Genomic DNA, 13,769 nt, shown 5'->3' with positions numbered 1-13,769 from the left:
GCGGTTGTAGTTTTGTTCGTGAGGGCCTGATCTGGTTACTTGGGCCATCTTCGAGCTGGTTAATTCAAATTGAAATAAATAGTCGGGATGCTATGATTTGAATTAGAGATTAGAAGTGTTGGCTTTTCCACGAGTAAGTTTAGAAAACATTTGGTTTGTTTCTGTTTCAACTCACTTTCGACGGAGGGTCGTCACTAATTGTGAACTTCTCTGGGCACTAGACACACGTGTGCACGCTTTGGCAATCGAAAGAAAACTCGACGGCGATAGTTGATCGCATTTTTTGTCTGGAACATGAAACTGTCTTGTGATAGAAATTTTTCTTGGAGTGTCTTCTTCCAATCTTTCTATGACTGCTCCTCTCGTAGCAATCTGTGCCTCCACTTTCTGACCCCTAAGCCTCCACAACGCACAATGTTTCATAGCAATTTCGTCCTATAAGTACAGTCCTCCGTATTTCGCCATTTTGTCCAGCCATTGTTCGATCGTTAAATCGTTTTCGATCGGGTTAAGGTTCGGCAACATCTGCGACTCATCACGAAAAAGACGCTCCACCGATTCCTTGACCATCGCCTCCTCCACATCAGAATGCGGTAATGGACTCTTTAAAATTTGATAAGTTTTCTCGCATGCCGATTTTCGAATCACCACTAGCAATATGTACCTTTTTACAGAAAAGGCTACCTTTCAAATCGTCATTTATGTCAAATCCGCCAAAACTTCGTCCACTGTCACCTCGAGAGTATGTTACAGCTCGACTCTCGTGTATCGACATCGTTCCTTATTAACGGCCACATGTGTGCAAATCGTAAATTCTTAGTCTCGGTTATTATTCGGTACACACTGTAATCATTCTGCGATTGTATCCCACTTCTAAGAAAATGTAGTGTCTGTTTAACGCTAAATCTATTATTAATTAAAGTATATAACGGAAATAATGTAAATTGTAAAAAAGTAACGATTGCTCTTTATACACGTCCTATCCACATGGGCTCAATTTCTCTACTCTCTACGAATATTATATCATCAGCAAGCCTCGCGGATAGATGTCACTAACTATACCATGCACGTAACTACATAGAACATGATTATAAGAACATTCCAAGAAAATTGCATACTGGAGACATTATTTTTATTTTATGTTATTATATTTTGTTAGAGCAACTTAGTGTAAGAAATATACGTATAATAATAAAATATAAAATATAATGAAATAAAGAAAAACATTAAACTGAATGTTGAAATAAGAATAATTGTAAATCTTTATGTTTAATTTTTAATATTGTTGAAGTGATCGTCACTTCTGAGAAAACTCAACATCTGGTCTTCGGTTTCTCAACCGCCTAAGGTCTTCGAAGGCGCATAGACAAAAGAATGCGTTTAGGAAAGGCCATAAGCGGTACACGTCCGATGTTGGTTGAGGCAGTTGTCTTTAGTCTAAGGGTAACGCTGCTAGAGAGAGGATCTGGATAGGCTCACATTGTACCACATATTTTGTAATTTACTAGTCACAATATATACACTTTCAATACCTTGCAGTTTGCTCACGCATTTATTTAATTCCACCCACTGAATAATCTTAACAGGTTATGGGCCCAGGGCTGTAAATTGTAAGGTAGCAACGCGAAGTGAATAAAGTGTTAAAGAGTTGTGCTTAGTAAAGTAAGTGATAGTGCTAAAATGGAATCAGCAAGTGCGAAGATCGAGATGTTACGTGGCGAAGAAAATTGGCTCCAGTGGCGTTTTATTATGCGTACACTTTTGGAGGAAGATGACGACCTGATCAACGTGTGTGAAGGGAATCTGTGTCATCCAGGTAACAGTACAGAAAAGGAAATCGCCCGTGAAAGATTTTTGAAGGCAGATCGGTTAGCGAGGAAATTAATTGTGACCTCGGTAGGAAGAAAACCGTTGGATCTTCTTTTATGCTGCACAACAGCACATGAAATGTGGAAAAAATTAAACGCAGTATATGATATGAAGTCGAATGAGAATCTAAATATGGTCCAGAAGCAGTTCTTCAATTTTAAATGGGAGGAATCTGAAAATGTGTCCCACAACTTGTCGAAGTTGGAACTAATAGCAGCGAAGATGAAAGCCCTTGGAAGTGAAATTGCCGAGAAAATGCTGATAACACGCATTTTATCGGCGTTACCGAGTAAATTTGATCACTTTCACAGTGCATGGGATTCAATGGAAGAAGAAAAGATGACCCTAGACAGGCTTAGTACCAGACTGATGACAGAAGAAAGCAGATGGAAGAAAGACGACCAGGAAACATCGGTGGCGCTGGTAACAAAAAGTAATAATTGTAAAAGGGAACAGCAGAAGCGATCAAATAAAATTGAATACGAGAAACAAGGACGAAGCTGTTTCAACTGTGGAAAAGTTGGACATCTAAAAAGAGATTGTTTTAGATGCTATATATGTAAAAGGAAAGGCCACATCAGCAAAAATTGCTTCAAGAATAAAGGAAACAACAGTAGAGACAACCAGGAACCCAGAAATCAAAATCGTGATGACAACGGAATTAGCCTATTAGGAAGCACCTCAACGATACATGCGGCAAATCACGATGTTTGGATAATCGACTCAGGAGCTACGGATCACATGACAGGACGAAAAGAATGGTTCAGCGTTTTCGAAAAATTCGATAACACGGTGAAGATAGAGATCGGCGATGGTACATTCATGGAAGCATGCGGCAGAGGAAAAATCAAAGTAGAGACTTTTGTAGATGGCAAAGGGGTAGCATGTACAATGAACGATGTATTATATGTACCAGGTATGAAAAGAAATCTGTTTTCCACTAGATCTGTCGCAAGGAGGGGTATAGACTTCTGTATTTTAAAGGATGGGGAAAATTGTATATTTCTACAAAACAAGAAGGTAATAGCAAGAGGTTCGGTTATCGGAAATTTATATAAGGTCGATATGCGAGTTATAGTACCGTCAGTTTGCAATCTTAGCAATAGAGCGGAATCAAACGCGGATACGTTGCAATTATGGCACGAACGGCTATGTCATCAAAACATCAGACACGTTAAGGATTTCTTAAAGAATTTAAAGATAAAAGTTGTTGAGGATAGTAGCTTTTTCTGTGAAGGTTGCGCATACGGGAAACATCATAGATCGAGTTTTCACGAGAAAATCAAGCGTGCGACTAAACCTCGCGAAATTATCTATACGGATGTATGTGGACCTATGGAAGTCGAGTCATTAGGAAAGAAACTGTATTTTTTGATATTTAAGGACGATTTTTCGAAATTCACGAAGATTTACTTCTTACGACATAAGTCAGAAGTAATCGAAAAGATAAAAACTTTTTGTTTAGAAGTCGAAAACCAATTCAATAGTAAGATCAAAGAAATTCATAGTGATGGAGGGAAAGAATTCAAAAATAAAGAAGTTAAAGAATTCTTAAGAAGTCAGGGAATTAGGCACACGGTTAACGTCCCATACACTCCTGAACAGAATGGCGTTGCAGAAAGAGAAAATAGAACAATAGTAGAGGCAGGCCGGTCAATGCTACATTCGAAACCAATTCTACCGTTGTTTTTATGGGCCGAAGCCATGAACACAGCAGTGCATGTCATAAATAAGACAGAGCCAACAGGACAAGATAATAAAACACCATATGAACTATGGTACGGGAAATCCCCAGATGTAGAAAAGTTTAGAGTTTTCGGTACTGAATGCTTTGCACACATACCTGCGGAAAAGAGAAGTAAACTTGACAAAAAGGCTAACAAAGGATATTTGGTAGGCTATTTAGATGACGGACGAGGGTATCGAATATACGTGCCGACCGTAAGAAATGTAATATTAAGCCGTGACGTAATATTTAAGCCCGAACTAGAAACAGCAAAATACGTTAGTATAAATTTACCGAAAATTGTCGAGCGCGAAGATGTGTGTACGCAGAACGATAGAGCATGTACGTATGAAAGCGCAGTGAGTGAACATGAAAAACAACCTCATGTAACCAACGAGAATGTGAGACAATTGAGAGATAGAGACAAAATAAAACGAACCGATTTTTATGGTAGTCCAGTAACGTACATAGCGGAAAAATTACCGGTGGATTTTAACGAAGCGATGAGATCCGAAAAGGAATTCCATCAAAGAAGTAAGCATATTGATGTAAGATATCATTTCTTGCGAGATTTATACAATAGAGGCGAAATTGATGTAACGTACGTAACAAGCGAAGAACAACTGGCAGATATATGTACAAAGGCGTTGCCAAAACCAAGATTTGACTATTTGAGACAGAAATTAGGTTTGAACAATAAAAGAGATATTAAGAGGTAATTTTTGTAAAGATGTAGAGTTTTTAGGGAGGGTATCGAAGTGGTTATTATATTAAAAAAAAAAAAAAAAGGGAAAAACTCTACATGATCTGTTAAGTCTTCTTGTAGTATTTTTTTAGTAATAAATTAATGTGAATAATAAAGAGAAAGGTATTGACGAAATTAAGCTTCGAATATTTACAAAGAGATAATTGTATAGACCGATGTAGAGTTTTAGGGAGGGTGTTGAAGTGATCGTCACTTCTGAGAAAACTCAACATCTGGTCTTCGGTTTCTCAACCGCCTAAGGTCTTCGAAGGCGCATAGACAAAAGAATGCGTTTAGGAAAGGCCATAAGCGGTACACGTCCGATGTTGGTTGAGGCAGTTGTCTTTAGTCTAAGGGTAACGCTGCTAGAGAGAGGATCTGGATAGGCTCACATTGTACCACATATTTTGTAATTTACTAGTCACAATATATACACTTTCAATACCTTGCAGTTTGCTCACGCATTTATTTAATTCCACCCACTGAATAATCTTAACAAATATGTTACTGACAAACATTTATGTTAAAAATTAAAATTAATTTAAGCTCCAGCGAAACATAAGTGATGGCAATATGTATACTTATTAACTCAAATTCGTTTATAAATATGAAATTTACTAAAAAGATAAGAATGTAGCAAAAACTCAATATTATTATAGATTCACAATAAGAAATATGATTCCGACTTTTTATTTCTTCAGTTTATATCTGTTTTCATTGGAAGATGAAGGGCAAGTGCTTGCATTTTTAATATAAATAGTGCATAATGATGTTTGTGGCAAATCGATGTACAGAAGATTGTTCCCTCTGTATTTCTTTTCTTCTTATTCAGCCGGTAATCGCTGATATTACTACATATTACGCAGGCATTAGTTTCTTTATGCTGTAGGTAATTACGTTCGATCGATAAACATTTCTGAAGATTGTTTTAGTACTTATAAGTTTTGCTTTTACTTCCAACAAAATGTTTCTCAGTATGCAGTGATCGCTTGACTGTGATTTGTTGCAATATCTAGGAAGATATTTTCATATATATAGATACATAAGAGGTACCGTCTTTCGAATGCTAAAAGCTTTCAAAGGTAGTTATAGCATTTTCCACGCACACAGACACACACGCACGCACACACGCTCGCACACACGCACGCACTCATGTACTACAAGTTATCTATTATGTAATTTTTCAAATATTATTCAAATTGAATTTGTTATTTTAATACATAAGATATTGTGCAAAACGTAGCAATTAAGTGCTGCATTTTTGGAACATTTTCTAAATCGCTTTTTTTAAATACGAAATCTTATATAAAGAAAATTTTATGTCTTATTTTTTATGGAGAACCATATTCTGCTAGAGCAGAACTGTCACCTCTGCTAGAGCATACACTACCAATTATAGGAACATATAAGATTTTTCCTTTTTATTTAATTTCTATTTTACAATTTGTCAGCTGGACATTTGGTAAATTTTTCTAACTTTATTGCCAAATAACATGTGGATGGCTACTTCCAACAGGATACCATCTTCGAGTTTGTCTATTTCATTTCTTTAGTGATGTCAGTAGGATGTTTTCTTTTTAGTCTTCCTTTTATATTGGTTTTACTCGTTTCAGTAGCCAGCTGGTTAGGATGTGTTGCCATTCTTTCCTTATAGTTTTTTGCGTCTTTGCCGATTTCTTCCTTGACCGTTGGTATCTTTAGGTCTTTGCGTATATCCTCGTGTTTGACATACCATGGAGCGTTGATTATTATTCTGAGTATTTTCGATTGTATCGAGCCTAGTTTATTTATATGGCTCATTGCTGCTATCTCCTATAGTGGTATTCCGTACGTCCAAATTGGTTTTATTATCGTTTTGTAAATTTTTAGTTTATTTTCTATGCTGAGTTTAGAATTTCGACTAATTAGCCAGTACATCTGTCTTCTTTTTGTCTATAATTGATTTAATATGTTGCCTCCATGTAAGTTGTGAGTCTAAGAGGAGTTCTAGATATTTAATTTGTTTTGTTTGTGTTATGTGTTTCGATACAATAAAAGCGACAGAGAGCACGTTCATATATTTATAGCAAAGGAAATTATCAAAATATAATTTATATTCAAGTGCACAATAATATGGACCTCTCCTTATTTAGAATATTTTTTATTTCACTAAATTCTATTCCCTGCGTATCAGCGGGTCCAGGTCACGGATATACAAAAGTACAGATGTAGAGTTTTTCTTGAAGTAATTACTTGAACACTTATTATCACTGCGGCCCCTCCGTGTGCTTTTCCTGGGGGGTGTTTGGTACCATATGGTATTTTTGGTGTAATATGGTATTTTCGTGTAGCTTTTTGGTGTGAAACGTGTTTCTTAAACAAGTAATATGTCAGTATTATTGTTATACAGAAATGTTTTAGTTTCGAGGGCCCGTTGTTGTAGATCATTGGAGTTCTAAGCTATTATTTCCAGCGTGTCCATTTCTATTTTTTACTTAACATGTTTATAAGTAGTTGTAGCATGACTGTAATTTGTTGTGTTTGTTGTCTGAATACTGCATTTTGTTCGCCTATCATTTTTGTTAGCATTTCAGTGTTTCCGATGGATTGCTTGAGCAGTTCCTTAATTTCTGTAGCGTCGTTATTATTGTCGTTTTGGTTTTAGTTGTTTAAGGGTGGTGTGGGTTAGTTTCTTGTGCATAACTTCGGCTACCAAAAGTGTTGATGTTTCTATGGTTAGTGTTCGATACGTTTTGTGCATTTGGTGTTGTCTCTGGTTCTGCAATTTCTTCTTGTGAGGGATAGATGCAGTATGTTCTGCTTCGCAGCGATGGAAACAGTTTTCGTTGTAGTTGTTTTCTGACTTCGCAGCCTTTATAGCTCTCTCGCTTCTCAATTTTTAACTACACTCATTCTGTAATCGTTAATTTCTGTATCGACTATACCCAACACACAATATCGCTCGACTTTTCTGCGACGGTTTTATTTCATTTTTCCAAACTTTGTTCCGCCAGTCTTAAATAGTAATATTCAAGTGAATCATAAGTAATACAAAAATATAGGAATATCGAACATAGACTACTTGGACAACAATCGAGGATCCACGTTTCGAAATTTGCTTTAATTTCAGTTTTCATACCTAGATAAATGAAAAATCGCGCACTATTTCATGTACAACTAATAGTAGACAAGCACAATTGGAAGCGACAATTAACATGTTTTTAATTACGCCAATTGGTTCGGGATTATCCTACATTCAGACGTTACAATATTAATTCTTGATCACTGCATTATTAACAGAGCCGCTGAAAATCGCATTGTCACAAAATGTCTCCTGCACGTAGAAATCTCCCATTATTCCTGTATTCTGATATATTTCACGAGCTAATCTATAATTTTCTGTTGTTCTATAAAAAGCACGGTACTTCCTCATTAAAAACCAATATAATTGTAAATACATCGCAGCAGTCCACCATGCAATCCATCATCATGCCAGAAAGTCAATTTAAGAATTATTAAAACTTTAAGATTTTTGTCCGCGAGAAGGAGTCATTTGCAACCCATAATTCCTTTGAGACTTTTGTTCTCCGTGATCAGTGGAATAAGTTACGATAAAAAATGTTGATCTTAAAAATTATGCTCAAGGTCAATTTTGCGCGAACTTTTTTTTCATAGATCTCCACCGATCCAGAAGTGTAGGATTACCCTACAATGGTTTTTACACTTAGTTTTTATACACCCTTTTTTCACGTGTTTATTCATTTTCTTAATATTATGTAAAGATTATTTTGGTGTGTGTATGTGGGAAAATATATATTTTACAAAATATTTTGATCGTGCCAATTAGACCGCGGATTTTTATTATTTAGACTTTTTCGTTTAAATAAGTTTACAAAAATACGAATTTGCATTAAAATGCACACTCTAATGATAATAAATATTTCTTAGTTTAATACGAGTCTCAAGAGTGTAAAATCATAATTTATTTGATACTTTTCAAATAGATAACTTTTTAAATAGGAATAATCTCACGTACTTTTAAATTGAATAGATTCTTTTAAGCGTTTTTTATATGTTTGTCAATAATTAGCACCAAACGATTATATCTGGCACTGGTAGAACTTGCGGAGTTATACAAATTTGTAAGTAATAAGAAGTAATATTCATATTTACAGGGAATATTATCGTCAATGGCTATAAAGGGCATTATTAGCTTTCCAGTTGAAATCACCCTTCGTTTGATTGGAGCATGGCCAAATTCTTCATGTCGAATTTTCAAATATATCATATGGACTACAGTGATGTCAACGTTTTTAATATTTCAATATTCATACTGTCTTACTCATGTTAAAGCGGCCGATTTAACAGACTTATTAGACGGGTTAAGCGTTACTTTTTCAAATACTCTTCTTCTTCTGAAGTTTATTATCGTTTGGTTCCACAAACAGTAAGATGCTTTCTGATTATTTTTATTTGATCTATTCCTTTTAAGTTTATATTTTCTTCTATTCATCAAACTTATTTTACTTATTATTAATACTTATTACTAATAAACTTATTAACACTTTACCTATAATTTTTCAATATCATACATTATCCAAAATTTATTGTACTGTTTTACTTAACGCAATTTTAACGTTACATACGCAAATAATCACTTCAATTCATTAATAAATGTTCAAATGATAATGTGAAATATTCTATAACAGATAAAATGATTTACACGTTAAAATTTGTTTTCATAGCTCAAGTGACTAAAGACACCTGTTATAATAAAGAATATTTTTCAAATAGCATGTTTAAAACTTATTATCATAAAATAGTAGTATTATTTTAAAATGTATTATTCAATGAAATGCTTAAAATGCAACCTACAATATGCAATAGAAAAGTAAACAGTATGAAAAGAATATATATATATTTTTTTTTACAATATTGATACTAATTGATATACAAAAAAAAGTGTTGAACTAGGATAGTGATTCGAGTGTAAAATCCACTTCACAGATCAATCGATGTACCTATATGATTGCATGATTGATATGTATGCATCTATAAAAGCTATATGACTGCGGATATTATTTTATACAGAACTTTTTCCAAAATTTTGATCATAATGGCCGAAGACTGGGATAATTGTAAATCTGATTGGAATATGGAAGTAATGATGCAGAAAGCTATTTTATCCTATCGCATTGCGAAGGTTATGCTTATAGTGTTTACATGCAGTATCTCTCTATATGCAGTGACCACCTTTTTCGTTCCTGACAACATTGAAGCATCACATTCTACGGAAAAGAAATTTCTATTGAGAATGGAATTTCCTTTCGAAGCAACATTTTCACCAATATACGAAATCATTGTGACGATACAACTTGTCATACAACCGATATTTACTCTAATGGCAGGAATGTTTATGGCTCTTATTGCAACGTTCGTAAGTTATTACTTTTTACTTCAATCTCATATATTACTCATATATTTACTTCTCTTTTAATCATTTCAGTTAGCATGATACGAAAGTTGTTAACGAACTTACAAAATTAATAATTTAAAGAATATCTGATTTAAGACGTATTTCTTTCGAAAATAATAGAATATAATTTATGAGAATCTTTTTAAGTTATGTATCAAAAGCTGTGTGACATAAATGCCCGCAATTTTCAGCCTTACATAGCTGAACTCTTTTAAGAATATTTTCCATAACCTTTGTTCGAGTATCTATTATTAACCTCGTATTTCGCCTCGAAATCTTCAGCTGCTCAATGATCTTTGGTTTGTTTACGTATACCTTCTTCTTATGGGACCTGTAAAAGAGAAAATCAGGGATTGACAAGCTTGACAATCGGGAGGACGAATTGAATTTTAAACTTCTTTAATCGAAGTTTTTCTATTGAAAAAACATTTTTTTGGAAATTTCTTATAGTGCAATTTGTAGCCGATCGAAAGCTAATTAACATTTATTCAAAACATTTTTTGTGTCAGATTATCGAGAGTGCCTGAAAAATCGTGGCAACTGTTACGCTGCACATACACTTTATACAATATGCAAGGTATACCACGCACTTGAACTCACCCATAACGTCAAAAAAGTTAACGAAAGAATAATATTATTATAGGAAAATTCGGAATAATTACATGGTTTTAAATGATGATCTCCGAAAGTAGAAGTGTTTCAAAGACTTCAAGGTTACTTCCATTTTACAAAATGAAACTATACATTTCTCATACACCATTTAATGCATTTTTTTAATTCTCTTCGTGAAAGCATTAAGATACTTGAGTCGAAAAATTATTGATTTAAAAGATATTTTAATTTTAGTTTCTCAGCAATGTATCATATTTGGATGCAGGCTTGAACATTTCTTCTCTATTAGTGTTGCTCTGTTTGCTTGTGTTTACTACCAATTGTTTCATATAAAGATCGGTGGGCTATCTGACGTCTTCTGGTTAACACTTTTATTCATTCACTCAAGCGAAATTATATTTAACATTTTCACCTCATTTCCTTTACAATGAGTAAGGACATTCCTTAACAGTACCTTCGCAAACTAATGGATAGGCCACGTGGCCATTATTTCTTGAATATAACGATCTAAATCCATTAGGTTTTTTCTTCTGGCAGCATTTAAGATCTATCGTGCATCAAACCCAACGTATGCACAACAATGCACAACCTGCGCGGAAGAATACAAACTGAATTTAAAATTAGTCGAAAAACATCTAATATTTTCATACGGGAAACTCGATCCTAAGCTATGCAATAGTGTGTATCGTAGTAAAAAATAGACACTTGGAGTGTTTGCTGTAATTATAACTTGAAAACCAACATCAACGTTCATACATTTTATTTATTCTAATGTGTAGATTCGCTTTCTGGAATATTGATATGCATTTATGAATCATCCTCTATATAAATATATTATATTACGTATTATTGATTAATTAGTTACATTATCAATTAGTTACTGCTAATAATTATATTATTCATTATTATTTATCAATAAGAAATATCATAGAAATTACGATAATAATTTGGAGCAATTCTAATTTCTGAAAGCGTGTTTCATTATTTTTAGGTGCTTCATGTAGCCAGTCAGATCGATATACTCTGCGATAGATTAACGGAGATTTTAAATAATCATAATGAAGAGCAGTTACGTATAACAATCATAAAAAATCTTATAGCCAAACACCAAAGAATTATAAGTTTATTTGAAAATGTCGAAAATGTATTCACTTTGATATCTTTGCTACAATTCTTTTTTAACACTGTAGTGATCTGCTTTGTGGGCTTTCTTCTTGTAACCGTAAGTAAATTCAGTCATCAGATTAAAAAATACAATGTGAAAATTTATATTCATTTACAGTGAATCCCGAAAGTATTTGAACAGTCTTGTTAAGGATTACTTTTCAGCTCCGCGAAAAACATCCACGCTCCATCAGCGACGAACTGCTCATTGATTGCTCGATTATTAATCATTGCCCTAAACATATCAAGTTCACTAACTCTCATTCTTGTTATGAAATTGGTCATAGACTTGACTCCGATTTACTCTCACTTATCTCCCGCATCCTGGGCACTGTCCATCGTGCCATTGCGATTTCGTGTCAATCTCGTGGAGTGCGTTCAAACGCTTCGAGTTAGTCCTCAATCTCATTAATTTTTTGTGGGTCGTTCTGTGAGTACAGCTTCGTTGGATTTCGGATTCTTACCGCAGCTCCACGCATGCGAACTGACCCATTCTTATTTCGGCGATTGTAAATGGATTATAAATTTTGAAGCTGTCCAAACTCTTTCGTGACATTTAACCGTTATCGGGCAAGAAACGGTCGTATGCATGTGCATGTGTGGTTCTAAAACGACGCGCTGTGTTTACCATGATTATACTGGTAAACATTGAAACGGATCTGAAAATGTATTAAATGTATATAAATGCTACAAGATATTATACACTTCGCAAATATCATAAAAGTATTTGAATAGTCAATAAAATTATTCGCTATATTAATAAGCGACAATATCTAATGGGATCATGCTTAGCATTAATTATATGTTTAAGACTGCTATTTATAGTCTATACTAACTTTTCACTAAGTGTATATTTGCAATAATTATCAGATTGTTTTCAAATTTTACTACTATAATCACGATAACCATGTCTCATTACAGTACTAACATTAAGTATTTTAAACAGTTTCGTGATATGCAAGCAATATATTTATACAAATTTTCTATGGTAAGCGTCGAATATTTTCGAGAGCCACTGTATTTTTCATATTACTTGGCGATTATATCATTAAATATTTCTCCTTCACATTTTAGTCTTTAAGCAATGGACAAGCACCTGCAGTAATAGCAAAATGCTTTCCTTATTACATAGCTGTTAATTTTGAAGCACTTATACTTTGTTATACAGGCGAATATCTTAGTTCAAAAGTAAGATATTTATGTTAAAGATTATAATAAGGTTATTATGATTATGTAAAAAGATTTCCTTTTTATTATTGTATAAAATCATTCTTTTTTTACAGAGCGAGGATATCGGTTGGACTGTGTACAATTCCAATTGGTATCGATTAAGTATTTATGAAACTCGCGCACTTTTATTATTAATATTGCGTTCTCAGAAGCCTCTGAATCTCACAATTGGGAAATTTATGAATCTTTCTTTAGAGACATTTGCTAATGTAAGAATTCTTTTACGCTTCCATAAAAAATTGAACCACATGTTCTAGAAAATAAATTTTTATCTTTTAATACATCACAAATGGCTAAGTTTACAAAATACATTTTAATATTAGTTATCCAATTATGAAAATAATTCTACTTATTTTGTTCGATATACAGTAAACTTCAATATATTTTTTGCATTTAACTTGTTAAAATTATTAATCAAGACAGTGATATTATTAAAATGATTTATTGTCATGTTTCTTATATTCTGTTTTATAGATGTTGAAAGCCTCTGCTTCGTATGTTTCGGTGTTACATGCAATGGAATAAAACACGATGAAAATTTGCAATAGTAAAAAATTGATGTGCGCCGGAATAATATACTCTTGTTATAATACTTAATTTACTACAATGAAACAATCAGCTCGAAATTTGGAGATTAAAGCAACCATATACTACTAATGAAGTGCAGTAAATAGGAAAGTTTGTTTGCTTCAAAGTTTATTTACATTACATAGTTTTCTTAAAATGTAGTATTGCAATTGTTATCTAAATTTAAAGATATTCTAAGTGTTTATTTTTTATATATCGTTCCCTTACCGTTACTGCATTATTTTGTTCTAATATTACATACTATTAATAAATATCTGAAATGTATTCTTCGGGACTATTATGATAATTCAATTGATTATCCATATACAATGTACACGAAAGTGTTCGAACGTCCCTTAAAACAGAATAAGTTTTTCAAAATTGGAACAAATTATTTAAAA

At 33.5% G+C, this 13,769-nt stretch overlaps 1 protein-coding gene across 1 annotated transcript; it reads left to right on the top strand.

Annotated features, from left to right (window-relative positions):
* The first annotated feature begins 8,385 nt into the window (after window positions 1-8,385).
* On the top strand, window positions 8,386-13,456 carry LOC132909084 (odorant receptor 67c-like). Its single transcript, XM_060963672.1, has 6 exons — window positions 8,386-8,766; window positions 9,411-9,783; window positions 11,399-11,629; window positions 12,646-12,759; window positions 12,855-13,010; window positions 13,276-13,456. Exons 1-6 carry the CDS (start codon window positions 8,510-8,512, stop codon window positions 13,324-13,326), a joined length of 1,182 nt encoding a protein of 393 aa, XP_060819655.1. The 5' UTR covers window positions 8,386-8,509; the 3' UTR covers window positions 13,327-13,456.
* Window positions 13,457-13,769: the final 313 nt, after the last annotated feature.

This window comes from Bombus pascuorum, chromosome 7, assembly GCF_905332965.1.
Source record: "Bombus pascuorum chromosome 7, iyBomPasc1.1, whole genome shotgun sequence".
Taxonomy (NCBI): Eukaryota; Metazoa; Arthropoda; class Insecta; order Hymenoptera; family Apidae; genus Bombus; species Bombus pascuorum.
Note: the sequence above shows the minus strand (reverse complement) of the source record. Positions and strands in the feature narration are given on the sequence as shown.

Bases quoted from the DNA above. Each gene is read 5' to 3' on its own strand.
- LOC132909084 (XM_060963672.1), top strand. From the start codon at position 8,510: ATGGCTATAAAGGGCATTATTAGCTTTCCAGTTGAAATCACCCTTCGT. The intron at 8,767-9,410 runs GTAAGATGCTTT...TATTTTATACAG, and splicing joins ATCGTTTGGTTCCACAAACA to AACTTTTTCCAAAATTTTGA. The intron at 12,760-12,854 runs GTAAGATATTTA...CTTTTTTTACAG, and splicing joins GCGAATATCTTAGTTCAAAA to AGCGAGGATATCGGTTGGAC.